The 20,601-nt window shown below is 31.6% G+C and overlaps 1 protein-coding gene across 1 annotated transcript in view; it reads right to left on the bottom strand.

Annotated features, from left to right (window-relative positions):
- The window catches only part of LOC129806044 (activating transcription factor of chaperone), a 36,760-nt gene extending 20,758 nt beyond the window's left edge, over positions 1 to 16,002 (bottom strand). Inside the window, exons 1-3 of the mRNA XM_055854359.1 lie at positions 15,835 to 16,002; positions 10,002 to 10,277; positions 9,806 to 9,904 (exon numbers count right to left, since the gene is read on the bottom strand). Coding sequence (XP_055710334.1) covers positions 9,806 to 9,904; positions 10,002 to 10,146 — 244 coding nt within the window. The 5' untranslated portion in view covers positions 10,147 to 10,277; positions 15,835 to 16,002. The remainder of the gene's footprint in view (positions 1 to 9,805; positions 9,905 to 10,001; positions 10,278 to 15,834) is intronic.
- Between the last annotated feature and the right edge of the window lie 4,599 nt (positions 16,003 to 20,601).

The raw sequence follows: 20,601 nt of genomic DNA, 5'->3' as shown, positions 1-20,601 counted from the left end.
TATACACACAGTCCCGGGATTATGCACATTTTCGGAACCGAAAAAATGCGCGAAATGGCTTTATGTATCGAGAAAATTTGCATCCCGTAGGTGATTTCTTTTGAATAAATGGGCCGTAGAACGAATTTCGCGCAGACTAAAAGTAGTCAGAGCAAAAAGATTCAACTGTTTAAAAGAAATGCATGGGAAACTGCATTAGATTGATAGAATATTCAAAAATTTACATTAATAAAAGAAATTAAAGTTTGATTCTGAAAAAATGAGCATAGTGTTTTCAAATTTCCAGCGTCACAAAATAGTATACATTCAGGCGTATTTCAAAAATGATTTCATAAATTGACTCCCAAAATTAGGCAAACTTGCATAATTGTATGTGCATAATCCCCAAGTGCATAATGCCGGAACTGAGTGTAACCAACTACGAATGATTACACAGTGGTGTACATTTTCTTACATATTTCGAATAAAAAAATTACACAGTTTTCAGACAAAATATGTACAAATTACACAAATGTGTGTAAGTACACGCAATTACATATTTATGTAAAATTTATAATAACAATCATGGTAAAGTAGCTGAAAACTTTTTACTTTGTATATAATCTCGGAATTTTGAGTGATTTCTCGACTCCTTTCCTTACTGGTAACTTTTCGATAATATCGAATCAATAGTATCGATAAATTTGTATCAGTTAACTTAAGTGAATGTTGACTTTCTACACATTGTTGTTGGACCATTCATTACGACATTCTTAAAAGAATGGGACTGTTGATAAATATCTATATTAGATACAGGAAGTACACCTATTATTTAAATTTTTCAAAGTAGACAGTCGATAATGTCAAAAGGAAGTTATAATGTCACCCCTGAAGTTTCGCGATTTTTGGCATCACGCTGTTTGTCCGTCTGTTCGTTCGATTGTCGCCAACTCTATAGGTCAAACTCGAAAATGATTACTCGAAAACGCGTGGTGCAATTTTTTTTTCATTTTTGGATATTTTAGGGATTATCCAAGCGGACATTTTGTCCTTATACGAAAATACCGTTGAATTATTCCTATAATAACGGTTTTTCGGGGTCAGAGGTTAAAAAGGCTCTAGAAAGCGTATTTCTTATCCCAATAATATCAAGTTTGAGTTCGTTGGAAAGGTCTTGAAATTTTCGATAAAACTAAACCAGTCTTAATCGGTTATGAGCCGGTAATGAACCGCTTCATAACCGATAAATAATTTATATCAGAAATTCATTTATATTACTCCTGAGGTATTTTGGACAATGTTTTAGACTGGTCAAATTGGTTGTGAACCAGTAATGAATTGGTTATGAACCGATAAGTAATTTTTGTCTGAAAATAAATTTTATTGCTCATAAAATTACATTTTAGGGAAATCTTTTGAGTGATCTATGAATCGGTGTAAATCGGTTGAAAACTGGTAAACTGTAAATGATGCGAAAGTACTTTTGAGATATAGCATCTAAACGTACGTATTGATAACGCTTCTTGTGGTAATCTCACAAATTTTGAACGTTCAAAGGAGTTCTAGATAAGTTTATAAATTCTCAATATAAAGTCCAATAGAATAAAAGGAGGACAGATTTAGAATGAGCTTTTAAAAAACTATATCCGCAAAGTTTCCCCCATTCCCTCCCTCTTTCTCAAAAAGCTTGTCAACACATTTCACACTTAAGATTATTTATGATTCAATTAAAGCTCTGAAGTTTATTATCGCACGATCTCAAACGATGATTTTAGGCCTTAAATGACAATTCAGCTATTCAACATCATCTATTTGGGTTTTATATTTTTGAATTTGAATATATTCTTGATCCCATTTTCATCACAAAACACTCTGATTTGATTTCTATTGATCGTTTAGCTAATGAGATCAACGATTTCTAATTACGTAACATGACTTATTCCTCCGTTTAGGCATAGCATTTTCATAAAATCAACATTAAGGAAGCTTTATGTTTTCTTAATTATAACCCCAAAAAAAAGAAGCAAACATTGAGAAACTTCTCATTCATAACAGGAAGTACATATTCGCATATAAAGTCCTTGAGAAACATTCAAATGTCTCAGAATATTTTACACACATGATTCAAAGAAAAAAAAAACAGAGAGAAAAGGTGGACCAACCAAAAACCCTTCATACCGGAAAGAACTCTCCCAAAATTCATAGAAATCAATCAAATAAATTTTTGCATACTCTATTGTAAACTTAATTCACATATTTCTCTTATCATTAGAAGTTTCTTCTTTTTTATCAAGTAATCAGTTGCAAAAAGAGTCACCCAAATGACATTTGGCCTCAATTAAAAGTGGAGGAAAAAAATTGCAAGTAGAAGAAAAAGGCATTATCGCAACTGACCTCAGAATTCTGGAGCTTAAATATCTATATAGAGAGAACTCAATCTTCGATGAAAATTCTTCAAAATGTTGATCTTTTTGAAGCGTAACAATTCCCATTTAAATTAATTTCCAGTTGAACCCTCCCCCCTTCACCCTTCACATTTTCTATGACCCCGATTTTCAGGGGATCTTTCCATAGCTTCCATGCAAAATTAATGCAGCTGGAATATGCTAATTGGAAGGGAGAAGTTCACTGGGTTTCGATGGCTGGGTTACCTCTTGCAACCAACAACAACAACGACAACATACAGAAGATTATCGTCGGGGAATATTCGAGAAATGACGCAGAAACTATACCATTAGGGTAAAAGAATATTGTGCGAAAGAGAAAAGAATTCAATTGTTTTTACAGACACGTGCAAAAAATGCAATCACGAGCAGATTTTTCCAATGTGTCGGCAAAATTTCGTGCCTCATTTTCATGCTTCAATATGAATATTTTATGCGCATTCTTTTTAAGTTGTAACTTTACTAAATACAGAATAATAGAGCAATTACAAAATATTTAAATATGAATATTTTCTTCAAGTAACTAAATAAATTCGTACGGAAAAATCGAATTAAGTTACTAATAGATATTCTTATTTATTTAAAATTTGACTTCGAAGAATGGAAAAAGTTACGAGTTTAGGATTTTAAACGGTAATTCGCATAATAAATTTTAGTACACATTTTTAGTACAAGTTATTATACGTATAATGAAATTTGCTGTTAAAGAAAAATCATTATTTTTCTCAAATTTTGCAATGTAGCAAATGCATAGTACACTTATTGTGTCCGTATTAATTAATTAATTAAATTATTTATTTTGAGAATACCGTCACGTCCCCTAGCTTTGTTTCTACATCAAGCAGAAAACAATAGAAAATACAGCTCTGAGATTTTCTTTCCGTATTTTTGAGAAAGATAATTATTTACATAATAATATAAAAATAATAAAAATAATATTGAGTTATTTCAAAATCAATAAGATTAAAATTTTAAATATTAGTACAGATATGTACTAAAAATAACTTCTAAAATCACTGCATCAATTTACTGTCAAATTAATTGAAATAAAAGGTAATTCTAAATTACAATTAAAGCATTAATTATATTGTCCTTAATGTTAAGTAAAGCGAATAAAAACCTTTATACATTAAGAACAATTTTCGTTAAAAATTGCATTTTTGACAGAATTTCGACATTTGTTGAAACCTAAGCAGTGCAGAAGATTTCTGAGATATTATGTCACGCTGTTTGTTCAGCCGTCGCGTCGCCAGCTCTAGAGGCTAAACGGTAAGAGACAGCGACTTAGGACTTTCAGGGGACACCCCCTTCTCAATAGATCGATAAAACAGTATTTGCATAATAAATTTTAGTATTTTTAGTACAAATTTTTTGCGATGTAGTAAGTCATAGTACACTTATTGCGTGCGTACTAATTTTTTTAATTATTTATTTTGAGGATACCATCGCGCCCCCTTGCATTGTTTCTACATCAAGCAAAAAACAATAGAAAATACAGTTCTGGGATTTTCTTTTCACATTTCTTTGATGAAGATAATTATTTACATTAAAATATACAATTAAAAATAGTATTAGATTATTTAAAAATTAATAAGACGAAAATTTTAAATATTAGTACAGAGATGTACTAAAAATAATTTCTAAAATCACTGCATCAATTAACTGACAAATTAATTAAAATAAAAAATAATTAAAGCAATATTTCTTTTTAAATGTCAGGAAATGAGCCATTTCCATTGAGAAATTTCTTGGCAAATTTGTTAGAAAATTTTTAATTCTATATTAAAAAAAGGATGCTTTTATGAGAAAAAGTTCAATTTGGCTGAACTTTTTCGCGTCAAAGCTTAAAAATAAAAATTGGGAACAGTTTTCCAGACTGTTCCTATGGGAACAGCGCCATCTATTGAATTTTCTTCTGATACTTGCATGCCAATGAGTTTTCAGCTGAGCGAATTCCCATCAAAAACTTGTTTTCATGTCACAGTGAATGTGTTTTTAGATGAAATTCAAGTAAATTTGGGTTCTTTGAAAGTGAAAATAATGCGTGCATTGAGAAAATGTCCCTGTATTGGGAATACGGTATGCCCAGAACTCTGATTTACGGTAAAGGCGGACAAAGTGATGGAAGTGCGTCGAAAAAGAAAAGCGTTGCTGTTTCAAAGTGGAAATGGTTTCAACAGCCGCTCATTATCTCTTTCCCTGCTTCAATTTGCATACCAAAGGATCAAAGATGTCCTTTAGCAGTGATTTCACGAAGGTTTCAGTTGTTTTTATGCATTTTTATCCAGAAGCTAAATCAAAACAAACAAATGTCAACGAGATGTTCGTATTCAAAACTAGGCTTTTTTGCGAATTTTCATGTGAATTGAGTTACAAAAATCTGAAATTTTTCTCAATGGAAATGACGCATTAGTGGCTTAAAAATAAAAATTGGGAACAGTTTTGATAGCGCAGATAGCGCCATCCATTGAGTTTTTTGTGACATTTGCATGCCAGTGAGTTGTCAGCTGAGTGAATTCCCATAAAAACTTGTTCTTATTTCATAATTAAGGTATTTTTAATTTTAGATGAAATTCAAGCAAATTGTGGTTCATATACAGGGGGAAAATAGTTAAAATAGGTCAGAGATGGTAGATAGGATCAGTAAAGACCATCCTCATGTGCTAAAATTAAAGAAAAGCTTAAGACGTCTACACATTGTAACAAATTTTCGTCAAAAATTGGGTTTGATTGCGATTTTGAAGGAAATCGCCTGAAGGGCACTAGGCGGAAACGTCAAAATTCTGTCTAAAACGCAATTTTTGACAAAAATTGCTCCCAATGTGTAGAGGCCTTTACGAAGAGGAGGGAAGCAAAGTCATCTTTATCTACGATACAAGGCTAAGAAATAAAAATTGAGAACAGTTATCAGCGCCTCTTGCGGGAAAAAGCAGTGCCATTATAAGGAAGAAAAGTTTGCTAGTACCCTCATAATTAATTCTAGGATTTTTTTTTCAAATTTTTAAACGAAATAGGCTCCATTATTTTCATTAAAACCCTGTTTTTTCCAACGTTTTTGAATACATCTGTTCGTGTTTGGTGTGAAAACTTGTTCTTCCACTTCCATTAAGTGTCTCACCCCACTTTTTAATAAAATCTTCGTCATCTACCAAACCACACCAACTCAATCGACAAATTAACTGATAGCAGAGCAAGTAATACATAGAGATTTGGTCAGGAATTTCCCAAGCAGTAGCTTCATCATAAGCACTACTTCCAATCAGTTCAAAAAGAAGCTATTTAGAGTTGTCTGCGTTTGTGTTTGACTGAGAGGAATTTAAATCAATTGATTCAATATTAAAACTCTTTGATTAACGTCATTCGAATGTGTCGCGATCTCTCGTCAGTCATTTTTCTCACACTCTCTCGTTCTCTCTCTCTTCCACTCCACCAGACTCTACAATCGCAATCACAAAATGTTCATCTCTCAAAACCACTATCAACATTGACAAGGCACATTTAGAGAAAAAAAAAGGAACACAAGCCATCCATTATCAGTCAGCTATTTTCAATTCCCTCCTCACACCACACACAGGTCATGGAAAGGCTCTTTTGGGCATCAAATGAATCTCATTTTGTATTGCTACAAATCCCATGAACTATTTCACCCAGCCAGAGAGGCACACAATAAATATTTTGCAAAAAGAAACAGAGGAAAACAACCTCAACAAGGAAAAACCACAAATAACCTCGAAATTTTCCTTCAAACATTCTCAAGATATTTTCCTTTTTTTTCATTTTTCTTGATTTTTTTTTACCATTTAATTTTCTTTTGAGTTATCAGTCCATTTTGAACTTTCCCAGAAGCGAGAGAACTGATAAGCTTTTTTTTATAATAAATGTTTTTTAAATAAAAATAAAACAAAGTCAAACACGGAAGTTCTTTTCTTAGTCCCAAATCAACGCATTAAATAATATTTAAAATAACTGTTCTCAAAAAAAAAATTATAGAAGTGTGAGAACTAAAATTTGAGAACAGTTGCCAGCGCCATTTGCGGGGAAAAACAGTACCTTCAAGAGGGAATTTTAAAAATTTAGAAAAGTTTAAGGATCAGAACTGATTTCTAGGAATTCCTTTGTTGTTGGTAAAAATCTTGAATATGTGTTCATCAATGAAGCATTAATTCCATTATGATGATATTCCAATAAAAAATGGAAACGAGAAATGTTTCTCCTAAACATTCTTTTTAGTACATGACTGTTCTCAAGTGATTCTGCACAATCGACTTTTCTTTGCGATGGTACCTATCACGACTGTTTGGTGGTTTTAGAACACAGAGAAAACCTTATAACACAGAGGAAAAAATCGATAATGCAGAAGCACTTGAAAACAGTTGTACTAAAAGAAAAATGTTCAGATTTCTCCTTCTCATTTTCATTAAAATTGTATCAATATGGGCTATTTCCATTGAGAAAATTTTCAGATTTTTGTAATTCCCAATTCATATGAAAGCTCGCAAAAAAGCTCAGTTTTGAATGAGAACATCTCGTTGAAATTTGTTTGTTTTGATTTTGCTTCTGGATAATGCCCAACGCACAATAACTTTTGTTTATTAAACATGTTTTTGACATTTCAATGAGAGTGAATGCGATCTAGATCTAGTCGTATCGCACATTCTCATAGAAATTTTGAAAACATGTTTACAAACAAAGGCATTGTGCGCTGGTCATAAAAATGCATAAAAACAACCAAAACCTTGATGAAATCACTGTTAAAAGGGTATCTTTAATCGTTTGGTGCGCAAATTGAAGCAGGGAAAGAGATAATGAAGGGTAATTGAAACCATTACCACTTTAAAACACCAACGTTACTGTTTTTCGACGCACTTCTAACACTTTCCCGCCTTTACCCTAAATCAGAGTTCTAGGCATACAGTATCCCCAATACAAGCATATTTTCTCAATACACGCATTATTTTCACCTTCAAAGAACTCAAATTTACTTGAATTTCATCTAAAAACACCTTCACTGTGAAATGAAAACAAGTTTTTTATGGGAATTCACTCAGCCGACAACTCACTGGCATGCAAGTATCAGAAGAAAACACAAAATAGATGGCGCTGTTCTCTATAGGAACAGTCTGGAAAACTGCTCCTAATTTTTATTTTTAGACTTTTATGCGAAGAAGTTCAACCAAATTGAACTTTTTCTCATAAAAGCACTCTTTTTGATATAGAGTTGAAAATTTTCTAACAAATTTCTTAAGACATTTCTCAATGGAAATGGCTTATTATAGTAAATTATTTTACCCAAAAAAAAACAACAATTTTTCATTGAAAAAGAGGGAGTAATTAATAAAATCAAAGCAATAAAATATCATCAGTCGAAAAAGTACTTTTTGTTACTATTTTAACGAAAAAAGATTGCGTGTTTTTCAAACTTAGAGGAATGTAGGCATGGTTCGCACAGAGTGGACCTTCAAACAATGCGAATTTTCTCTTTGTTTTCAAAGAGAAAATGATCTATCTTATGGCTAAGAAATGACGAAGTAGTTCTTTGCAAACAAAGAGAAAATTTGCGTTGTTTGAAGGTTCACTCTGTGCGAACCATTCCTATATTCCCCTAACTGTTCTCAACTGATTCTGCACTATTGAATTTTCTTTGTATTTGTTCCTGTCTGGACTGTTTACTGGTTTGCAACACGACGAGAATTGGGGTAAAAAGTCGAGAATTGAGCCAACACAAAGACAAGTCGATAATGCAGAAGTACTTGAGAACAGTCATGCGCTAAAAAACGTTTAAGAGATTTCCTCTTTTCATTGTTCACCACTGTTTATGGTGCTACTTCAATGAAAAATAAACATATTGTTTTTTAGGACTTTACTGTTCTCAAATTTTTCTCCATTATCGACTTTTCTCTGTATTTTGGGTCCTGTCTTGACTATTCGGTGGTTTTAGAACACGACGATGACTCAGCGCAACAGTCGAGACGAGACATGAACCAAAAAAAGACGATAATGCAGAAGCATTTGAGAACAGTAAAGTGCTAAAAGAATATGTTAATTTTTCATTGGCACAGCACCATTACGAATTTGAAAAATGCAAAAAAAATGTTGGAAAATCTTTTTACTTAAATAAATTATTAAGAAATCCTACCATTTGTATTTCTCTTATTAAAAAAAATGCAAAAAAACTCGCTTCTGAATTAAGTTTCAAATATTTTTCTGAGAGTTGATTGTCTCTAAAACCTCTTCATTACAAAATTAAAAATATTGAATTGCTAAAAATCTGTCATTGACAACTCTTTCCTCCGCGTCTGGTCATTGTTTTCCCCGCAAGTGGCGCTGGCAACTGTTCCCAATTTTTAATTCTCAAAATTATTCAAATTCATCAAAATTGAACATAGTTCATGAAAACTTTTCCAAGACATAATGCCAGATTTTCAAAAATTTGTCTTTTTCAACTGGAAAGCCTTTAATTTGAATATTTTAAAGTACCTTATTTTTAGAACATGTACTAAAAATATTGCTAAACAAATCTTTACACTGATTTTTTTTCTCTTTTTGTTAAAAATTTATCCAAAGGATTTTTTCCGGAGTAATTTTGAGAAAAAGATCACAAAAAAGTACAAACTGAAGGGTACTTTTTCATAATTTATTTCTTTATGCCCAAATGAAACAGTAAGGAAATCTCAAAATTAAAATTTAGATTATATTCAAAATTACTCTATTATATTCCTAATAAGTGTTCCCAAAATGTTTTTATTTTGAGATATTTTTAAGGAGATTCTGGTTCTGGTTTTAAAAACTTATTCTTTTAAAGTATCAGATGATGAAGAAAAATTGTTAAATATTTACTTTGGTTCTCGAGGCATTAGAGATCCTATTTTTGTAATTTTGAAGGTTGTTTTCCAATATTTTTTTTTATATTCATTTTTCGCTTTTTTCTAAATTGTGCAAAATTGTTTTATTGAATAACTTGTTTTTTTGATAGATTTTTATTTGTGGAGCTCAGAGGCAAAATGACACATATCCTATGGCTAAAGCATAGGATATGTGTCATTTTGCCTCTGAGCTCCACATTTATAGAATATTAGGAATTATTTTTACTTGCAAATTCTTATTCTTATTCTAAAAAACTATCGACCATTCGAAGACCTTTTACTTTTTTCATTATTCGTTAAAAACGGTTCAGTAGAATCTAAGTTATGATCATTTTAGTTCCAAAATTGTGAAAAATCAATTTGCCTAGATTTCGGCGAAAGGACACAAAAAACATAATAATGCGCATTTATGTTATTAAATTGATAAGTAAATAACTTGGGAACCCCTTCAAAAATTCTAGCATCAAAATTATTAACGCGTTTAAGACCGAATAAAGGAAAAACATTGAAAAGACTTACCATCTTTAATGTCCTGACTCAGCTCAGTGAGTAGCTGTTCAGCAACACATTTTTTCTCAGGTGGTAAATCAAATTTGAAGAGTTCGTCGATGGTTAGTTCTGCAAGAAAATAAATTAAAATAAATTCCACCGCCAAGAGCTGCTGAAAAAAAAACAGAAGAAAATGTCAATTTTTTTCTTCTTGCCAATCATGTACCATTTGTAGCAAAATAGTCTTCATTGAGCCATGGATCTTCAATACTCTGTTCCAGAGTAACATGGGAGGGCGACAGAGGTTCCATCTTGCCCTCCCAGTGAGCCTTCACTGCAAAAAGCTCCATTGTTGTGTCCAGAAATTCCATCTTGACTCTCACTTCCTACTTCAAGTGATGCTAAATCTGATGACGGTCGTATAGTTACAAAAGGTTCTTGTGATTCCTTGTCTTCTTGTGTGGAAAACACACTCTTCTCCGTGAAAAACGCCATTGTGGCACTAAAAGGAATTCAAAGGAAACAACAAAAAAAGGAACAATTATATCCACAATTTATTCCCTTGATCTACAATTCAGATAAATTTTGCGTAATCTTTTTTTTTTCTTTGCAAACTTTGGCACCAGGTGAAAGGCTTCACAGAAAACCATTCATCAAGATAATGAAAGTCTGCTTTTGATTGTATTTCGCAGACAGACTTTTTTTGTATTTTGGAGCGCGTGGAGCAAAAATATTTACTCAATAATTTGCTTTTGACACGCATCAAAGCCTCTCACTTGATTGTTCTAAGTGCTAAGCTTCTTCGTAGATACAACATTTGATTAGACACCTGTGAATTGTTTCCGTATCACCCATTAAAGGCAAACTAATCCTATTTAGATGTCCATTGTGTCTCCATCATGATTTATTCAGAAGCTGATTCCATTGATTTTAATAGAATCATAACGATAAAATAAATTGAAGATAAAAATGAGTTAACTATAATTTTAGCCGTTTTTTTACCCCTTTTAATAAGGTCTATTTAATTTATTATCAGTTTCTTTGCTAAATGATTCAAAATAAGAAATTAAAACCGAATATTAGCGATGATTAGACAAAATGCTTCTAATTTCGGACAACTCGTAATTTTGGACACCACAAATCAATTCGTTAAAATGAAGGAATTTTCTTAGAATATTTAATAAACTGTGTAGGGGAGACCGGGGCAGAATTAGTTTGTAAATGAAATTTTTCATTCCATATAAGTTATAATAAAATGTTTGTATAGTGCTGACAAATACTTTAATGAATGGGAAGGGATGTGTTTTATAAGCTTTTATAGCTTTTAAGACAAGCTATAACATCCCACTATCTAATACCATGCGTGGCTAATTAGCCCCGATATCCCCTGTTAATTTAGGAGAGGTCATAGAAGCCTTTTTCCCTCAGTTCTTATGGTCACTCACGGTTCCTTTTTATAAACAGGAAGAGGACTTGGTAAGATAGGTTCCTAAAATGGACAACAATAAGCATCCTATTGAGGCGGATTAGTTGTCCGAAATTGTAAGCAATGTGTCCAAAATTACGGTCAAATAAATGAGGTCATTCACAAGGTTTTTAAATCTCGAAAATTAAAAAGGCTCTTAAGAACGTATTTCTCAATCCAATGGTACCACGTTTAGGCTTGTTGTAAAGGTCTTGGAAGTCCTGACAAGACTGAACCGGTTCCATTCGTTTATGAACCTTGATGGTTATATACACCCTATTCCAAATAACAAGAACTACCCCTGATGAAAATCGTTGTTAAATTTTAAAGTGCAATTGGGAAATGTAAAAAAAATCCATTGCCGAAAATGAAATGATATGGACTCCATTAAATGAATAAAACTCTGAAACAAAGCTACTTTTCATTGAATTAATAACAGTATAATGAACGAAGAACGAAATGGTTTAATTTATAGAGCACATACTCTAAAATGCTATGTCCTGGGTTCGAGTCCCCTTTTTACCTCCACATAATATACAATTTTGTTTTTTATTTTCTTAGATTTGTCAAGTCTTATTTAAAGTAAAAAGTTTTTGTTTAAAAAAATCAAACAAAACCTACGATTTTTTTTAATTAAGGAAAATGAAAATTTACTTCTTTAAAAATTTGTAATAAAAAAAATATTAAAACTATCTACATCAACTATTGCAATTATTTTCTTTTAGTGTTTAAACATATGTTTTCTTCAGTTTTTTTGCAATATGAGACTATTAGTGAATTTCATATTTTCAGTAACAATTACAAATAGATTACTCATTGATCGGTCGATAGGATAAAGCTTCAAAGCTATAACTTATATAGGAAAACATTTAATTTTTTTTAATATTTTTATTTTTATATTTTTAGGATTTCTTAGATTCTATAATTATTAAAGAAAATATTAGAATTTAGTATAAAATTCAGATTATAAGTTTTTCACATTTTCCACTAAATAAAGTATCGGATTAGACCAGAACGGTCAGAATATTTCATCTTTTTATTTTAACCGTGCTATTACAGTAAGATTTTTTCAATTTGTAAATTCAATTTAATTTTCAGATGAATTGTTCATATGCGTTATATTGCTTTAAAATCATTTGAATTGATAGATATTCGCTTATTTATTGATATAAACTAATACTTTGCCCAACAAAGCATGTTTAAACATGCTAAAATAGCATAAATATGGTTGCTCAATTAAATTTGAATTCAGCAAATTAAAATGTTAAAATTGCTCATTAATTTCAATTTTATTGCAGCTAAACAAGTAGCCTTTTGAACCAAACTGTTCTTATTAAATTTATTCACTCGTAATTAATATTTGTGGCCGAAAAATATAAAATAATTAACAGTGATTAGTGATAAACTTGTACACGACTGAAGCTTCAGTATCGGGAGTAATTTGCTGAGTTCCTCCAAAGCAATTCTAAGGAAATTGTTGTGTCGAGAAATCGCAGTTCGGATGACTTCATACAGATTTTCAACAAGACTGTATGAGAGTCTCTTCATGAGCCCCCTTGTCTACAATCCTTTCTTCTGGCTTTGGGGATTCTTTTGCATAACAGATAAGTGACTTATCAGACAGTTTGAGTACTATAACACATTTTCGGGAGTCATTCACAATCAAAAATCTCGCAAAAATACTTAAATTGAGCAAATTTCTTACAAAATGTGTCCTGGCTGTGAGAATTTTCAAGTAAATTCTAGAAATCTTTTATTGCTAAATTAGCTCAATTGAATTCAAAATTAAATTGTGAAAATCCTAGCGAGATAGTGCCATAACACAATTTATTTTTCGTTCCACACGATTTTAAGTTATTCAGCTAAAAGTTCAATCTCCGTGTAAAAGCAAAAGCGAAATTTTTAATAAAATTAAAGATCAAGATCTACCTAAAAATAAAAATGAAAGAAACAAGTTTTGCAAACAAGCCATAAAGTACACCATGTGCTCAAAATCACGTGAACAAGTAGTGAAGGCTTGTTGATAAGGTCCAATCAACTCAATAAAAAAAAGTCAGGAATATTGTATCTCATACATAAATCGTTCCCATTAATATTTCTTATTCCAGTTATTAATAAAATAATTAAGTACAAATTCTTTAAATTATGTTATTTTTTTTGACAGACTTCAAAATTTCACATTTTTCCCATATTCCTTTAATGCATTTTATCTTTTTCTTCAGGAAATGCGTGACTTAATGGCCTCTACACACTAGAGAAATTTATGTCCATATTGAAGAGTTTCTCTTGCACAAGCGTAGGGAATTTGCTTCAATATGGACATAAATTTCTCTAGTGTGTAACGGCCATAAGTCTAGCTATTGTACTAATCGGAGTGTTTCACTGAATTTATCAAAAAAAAAAAAAGAAGGTAATTTTGTATTCTTAAAACAAAATTGATTTACGAAAATAGAAATGAGATTTCGAAAAGGAAATTAAAAACAATAAGCAACAAAAGATAATTCTAATTCCGATTTTTCCTTAAAGTTTTCTTTAAGGTTACCGGTTTTAAACTATTTTAAAATATCGTACTTATTCGACGACTCCATTCCGTACTATTCTATTTCGACTTAGAATTATATTACTCCGAGAGATATGTTGTTCCTGAGACTGAGATCTACAACTATTCATATTTTTCGAAAAAATACACGGGCAGCATCACCAAGTTCGCCAAGTTCAAATGGCTCTCCTGGAGGGGAATTCTGTAATGCTCTGGCAATGCCATATGACAAATTGGGTTTGAGCCTCAGGAGAGCTTTTTCGAAAATACGATTCTGTAGCCGTAACATTGCCATTTCAGCTCACGTGGCATTGTCAGAAGTCACATATTTGAGATTTCTGGCAATTAATTTGACAATGAATTTTGTTAAACAAATCAACCAAGACGTACTGTATTTTCATAAAATCATCAAATGAAGGGATTTCATTAAAAATTCAATGAATTGTATTTTCGAACTAATCTGATATAACAAAAAAAGCTCGAATGGCATTGTCAAGTTTCGAACTCACGCGAAAATGCCACGAAAATTACAGAATTCCCCTACTGAAAAGTTGTCATTTTGAGATAGAATAATATGGAATGGAACCGTCGCGCTGTTATCAAGGGATACCAAGACCTTTCCAAGAAATCCAAGTTTGACTAATTCAATTAAGGAATACGTTGGCTAGAGGCTCTTTATGTCTTGTCCTTGAAAAATTCGTTATTAGGAATAATTCAGGGACAAATACATAAAATAAAACCGCTCGGCCTGTTTATTGTTTTCAATTTTGTAACTGTATTAAATTAAATAAAAGCGAATAAGTTAGGCTTTTTTCGGTCCCATAAATGTCTTTCAAAACGGAACGTTTTGTACTCGGGCTTTTGATGCCATTTCTCAATTTAGCATGAGAAATTTAATGAGCCAAAGGTCATTAAATTAGAGCTATGTCTAAGTGCATAAAAAAGTCCTTAATAAGTACTTATTAAATTCTTAAGGCATTTTTTGTGCTAAATATGGACAATTGGATCAAAAGAGATGAGTAAATCTAAACAAATATTGATGAATTAAAACAAATACTTAATATCCTTTAGGCCACGTACTTGGAAAGTGCTTAGTCATAAGTACTTAGGTAAGGACATTCACAAAGGCATTAAATAAGTACTTAGTGTTATAATAGTTTTGCAATTAGCATTTTTTATCGTGAATAAAGCACATGGCTTGTAGTTTTTCTTTCACTAAAAACAAAAAATAGTGCTTAATCCTATATCGCTCAAAAGTTCATTGATAATCTTGTGTAGTGGAAATTTTAAATCCCATTAAGTTTTCTTTGTTTTATGCTTTTTATGCCATGCTGAGCCACGAATGAATTAGCGTCTGATGTTGCCAAGTTATTCTCAATAAATTCGTACCAAAAAGCAAGAAAATGGAATGCTCGACAATCCATAAATATTCTCTTTTCTTTTTTTTATTTATATCGAATTTTTGGCGTTGTTTTTGTGATTTTCAGGAACTGATACTAAAACTTTTCGCGTTTTGTTTTGACCATTTCTTTCTATTTTATCATTTTTGGCGGCTATTTTTATTTCATTTTCAGCTAATTAAAAACATTTTTCTACTATCGCATTTCATCCGGCGGAGTAGGCTTAAAAATATCTTGAAAGAAAATTGTTTTTTCGATAGGAAAAAATCAATCACTGTCCCGGAATTTCCATGGAATTTTCCCAGCTGAACTTGAGGATATTCGATGGACTTTCTCCTCGGGGAAATGCCCAAAGTTGTCCAGCTGGGCCCTAAGGCGATTGCATCATCCTCAAAAAACGCTTTGGAAAGTCCTTTACATGCTCCTAGGGTTACTGACACTTGGCCTTTCCTATTGGAAACCCATTCCCTGTTCTTTTTTCGCCCATTGACAGCTTACATAATGCAAACAAATGGGAGAAAATGCATGTGTATGACCTCATTTATTACTCATACGGAATGCAAAATGGCGGCGTGGCATAGTGCGAAAATTGCCCAGGGAATGTTTTTAGCCCAATTTTCGCGATAATTAGCAGGTAAATGGCAAAGGTACTTACAACATTTTGATGTATTTTAGTTGCGAAGGCACACCTGCGTGTGCAGGACACTTAATGCACGGCTAGAAACCCATTTTCACCTCGATATAGGCGGGAGAAAAATTTTCGACACTTTTACCTTTGACTTCATGAGAAACGAATGAATGGTTCCTGCGATCTCACAGCACTGCTAGAAAAGAGCATGCTCAGTTTGTGAAACTTTCAATGTAGGTTTTTAGTGCAGTGAAATTTCAAGGGAAGTTTTCATTAAAGTTATTAAAAATTGAAAGAAATACATTTTAAGTTCAAAATTAAGAAATAATAAATGAAAGTGATAAAAAAAATAAATAAATTATTATTATTATTGTAGGAAAATATTAAAAATTATAAAAATAACCATTGCATTAATTTTTTTTAAGGGGTTGTGCTGTACGTGTACCTACACACAGCTCTCTCCGATATCCGGCACTTCAATATCCGGCCGACAGCTACCAAACACGACGGTTGATGAATTCGAAACGTTTTTTACGAAACATTCAGCTTATCCTGAGTGAATTATAATGCGTTTTTTTCACTTTATCAAAGCCTTTGATACTTCATTTTGGTACAAAATGAAACATAAACGCACAGCGCACCATAGAAAAAAAAATTGTTTTTCGACAAAAAATAAATTCACACAGCACTAAATAGAAAAACCGTTGACCAAATTCAAAAACCCAAATGTCATTTTGTCCCCCCGTCAGCCGAATATCAGAGAGAGCTGTGTAATAGATATTTATTATACTTTACTTTAGAAAGCATTTCGATATCGTCTTTTACAATAGTACTGCACTAAAGTGCGGCACTTTAAAACTCTTATGCAAAGCAGTTTATAACTCACAACAAATATGTAGAAATTTTGAAGTTTGAACGAACTGTAATTTTGCAAAAAAAAAGTGGCTACAGCTACAGAAGCACGCACATTATTTAAATAATTCATCTCATTTTAAATAATTACAGTATTTTATAAGTGATAGCGAAATTTAGTAAAGAGCTTTGAAAATATGAGAAACATATTGCAGAAAATTTTTGATTTTTCATCCAAGCATTCATCATCTATTTAAAATGATCAAAATCAAAAAATATACTTACCGTGCAAACAGACGGAATTCCCACGGGAATTCCCACGAGCAAATGGTAAATTTGCTATACAAGCGCCCTCTGCAAAAGTGCACGAAACTGCCCGAATGTCTTGAAATATTTTGAATTTCAAATGAAAATTTTCCGTTGGAGGGTGAAATATTCAATTTTCTAAACCGTGTAAACAGACGGAATTTCCACGGGAATTCCCACGAGCAAATGGTAAATTTGCTATACAAGCGCCCTCTGCAAAAGTGCACGAAACTGCCCGAATGTCTTGAAATATTTTGAATTTCAAATGGAAATTTTCCGTTGGAGGGTGAAATATTCAATTTTCTAAAATGGAAAAAAGCTATCTCGCTCGAGATAGCTTTTTGCTTCCGGAGAATTCCGAAAATTTAATTTGGAGTGTTTTTAAGCACATAATATATGAAAAAAACATGTAAAATCTCCTGTAGTGATCAAAACATTGATTTTAAAAGCAAATTTGAAATCGAATAATAATACTATAATAATTTTGAAAGGATTAGTGTTTCTGGTTTAAATTAAATATTCATCAATAACATTTCAGAAGAGGTTTAAATGATTGGAAAGGCAGATTCAAAATTTATCTTTTTCAATAAGTCCCATTATTAAAAAATGTACAGAATATAATAATGTAGATAAGGAAATACAAAGAATAGTAAGAACTATCGAAGTTCACTGATGAAAATTATAGCCAGAAACCATATAAACTGCCTTTTCGGATATAAAATATTACTTCAATATTTTTTATTGTTTACTTTTTCTTGGAAATAAAATTTTAAAATATTTTACAGTCTTCTTGTTTTTTAAAACAATTTGTATTCAATTATTATACAATTAACTAATTTTTGTAAACATCTCTGTTCCGAATGAATTGACTGCTTGGTCACCCAGGGATATTTTATACATTTTCTTCCAACACTTTATAAAATTTTAAATTATCATCACTACAATTAAACGAAAATTAATCAATAGGTCCTATCAGCAAAGATATCCAAAGCCTGTCGTTGATTTATCCACTTTAATTGGGGGTTTTTGACAAAATATTTACGCTATAACAACGTTTCTAATCATTTCTCGAGAAATTTTAAAAGATTTTCCATGAAATGTATTAATAGATAATATTACTAATATCCTTGTGGTATAATAAAGCCACTTTAATAAAATAAAATACGTAAAATATCTTCTAAATACACATTCCGTTATTTATATTCGGAAAAAACAAAATTTGAAATTCAAATCTTCGGAGCATTTTTGTGTTGCGCTTGAAGTCCACCAGAGGCGCATAGAGCAAATGGTAAAAATGTGACAGTTCAATATGGGAATTTCCATCCGGAATTCCCATCCGGAATGGAAAATCTCATGGGAATTCCCGTGGAAATTCCGTCTGTTTACACGGTTACCGTGTGACAGTTCAATATGGGAATTTCCATCCGGAATTCCCATCCGGAATGGAAAATCTCATGGGAATTCCCGTGGAAATTCCGTCTGTTTACACGGTTACCGTGTAAACAGACGGAATTCCCACGGGAATTCCCATGAGATTTTCCATTCCGGATGGGAATTCCGGATGGAAATTCCCATATTGAACTGTCAAATTTTTACCATCCGCTCTATGCGCCTCTGGTGGACTTCAAGCGCAACACAAAAATGCTCCGAAGATTTGAATTTCAAATTTTGTTTTTTCCGAATATAAATAACGGAATGTGTATTTAGAAGATATTTTACGTACTTTATTTTATTAAAGTGGCTTTATTATGCCACAAGGATATTAGTAATATTATCTATTAATACATTTCATGGAAAATCTTTTAAAATTTCTCGAGAAATGATTAGAAACGTTGTTATAGCGTAAATATCTTGTCAAAAACCCCCAATTAAAGTGGATAAATCAACAACAGGCTTTGGATATCTTTGCTGATAGGACCTATTGATTAATTTTCGTTTAATTGTAGTGCTGATAATTTAAAATTTTATAAAGTGTTGGAAGAAAATGTATAAAATATCCCTGAGTGACCAAGCAGTCAATTCATTCGGAACAGAGATGTTTACAAAAATTAGTTAATTGTATAATAATTGAATACAAATTGTTTTAAAAAACAAGAAGACTGTAAAATATTTTAAAATTTTATTTCCAAGAAAAAGTAAATAATAAAAAATATTGAAGTAATATTTTATATCCGAAAAGGCAGTTTATATGGTTTCTGGCTATAATTTTCATCAGTGAACTTCGATAGTTCTTACTATTCTTTGTATTTCCTTATCTACATTATTATATTCTTTACATTTTTTAATAATGGGACTTATTGAAAAAGATAAATTTTGAATCTGCCTTTCCAATCATTTAAACCTCTTCTGAAATGTTATTGATGAATATTTAATTTAATCCAGAAACACTAATCCTTTCAAAATTATTATAGTATTATTATTCGATTTCAAATTTGCTTTTAAAATCAATGTTTTGATCACTACAGGAGATTTTACATGTTTTTCATATATTATTTGCTTAAAAACACTCCAAATTAAATTTTCGGAATTCTCCGGAAGCAAAAAGCTATCTCGAGCGAGATAGCTTTTTTCCATTTTAGAAAATTGAATATTTCACCCTGCAACGGAAAATTTCCATTTGAAATTCAAAATATTTCAAGACATTCGGGCAGTTTCGTGCACTTTTGCAGAGGGCGCTTGTATAGCAAATTTACCATTTGCTCGTGGGAATTCCCGTGGAAATTCCGTCTGTTTACACGGTTAACAGCACAAAATAGCTTTCCCTTGCGAAATTTTCTGCAAATAAACTTATATGAAGAATTCCTTAGTATCTTTGAAACAATCAATATATTTGCCAAATAGTCTTACATTTCTGGACCATTTCCATTGAGAAATTTCTCAAAAAATTAGGTTATAAATTTTCAACTCCATATAAAAAGAGGGTGCTTTGATGAGAAAAAATTCAAGCTGGTTGAACTTTCACGCATTAAAGATTAAAAGCTTGAAAATAAAAATTGAGAACAGTCTCCCACACTGTTCCTATCGAGAACAGCGCCATCCATCGAATTTTCTTCTGACACTTGCATGTCAGTCATTTCGTCGGTTAAATCAGCATTTTTGCGATTTTGAGATATATGCATATTTGAAATCAGCGTAATTTTGTTTATTACACGCACTTGTGCAAAAAAAAACTTTAAAAAGCCCAATAAAAATTATTTTAAACAAAAATTATCGTAAGTGCCCTTAATTAAGAAAAATTTATCAGAATTTGTCGTAACTTCCATTTTTGGGGAAGTTACGACAAATTTCCATACAAAATTTTCAATAATCAGCATTTGCCATAACTTCTTTTGCTCACTTGCGTGACTTGTAATTTGCATCAAAATTGCAATATTTCTCAACAAAACGTTTACAAACTCTTCCAAATATCGAAAGACACTGCGAATAGTGTAACATGAAATCATTTTAATTCAATATTTGCGAGAAAAAAAGTGAGAAAAAATCCCTACCCATCTGTCATTAATTCAAAACAAAACAAGCGACGTGGCGCACAAAATTTATTAAATAAAACTTGTGAAATAGAAGCTTTTAGGGACAGGGATAACAGTATTATTGACTAATTTAGTCAGATAAAGGCGCTTATTATCACTAGAATAA

This window comes from Phlebotomus papatasi, chromosome 3, assembly GCF_024763615.1.
Source record: "Phlebotomus papatasi isolate M1 chromosome 3, Ppap_2.1, whole genome shotgun sequence".
NCBI classification, from domain to species: Eukaryota; Metazoa; Arthropoda; class Insecta; order Diptera; family Psychodidae; genus Phlebotomus; species Phlebotomus papatasi.
This window is presented reverse-complemented; position numbering and strand designations above follow the sequence as displayed.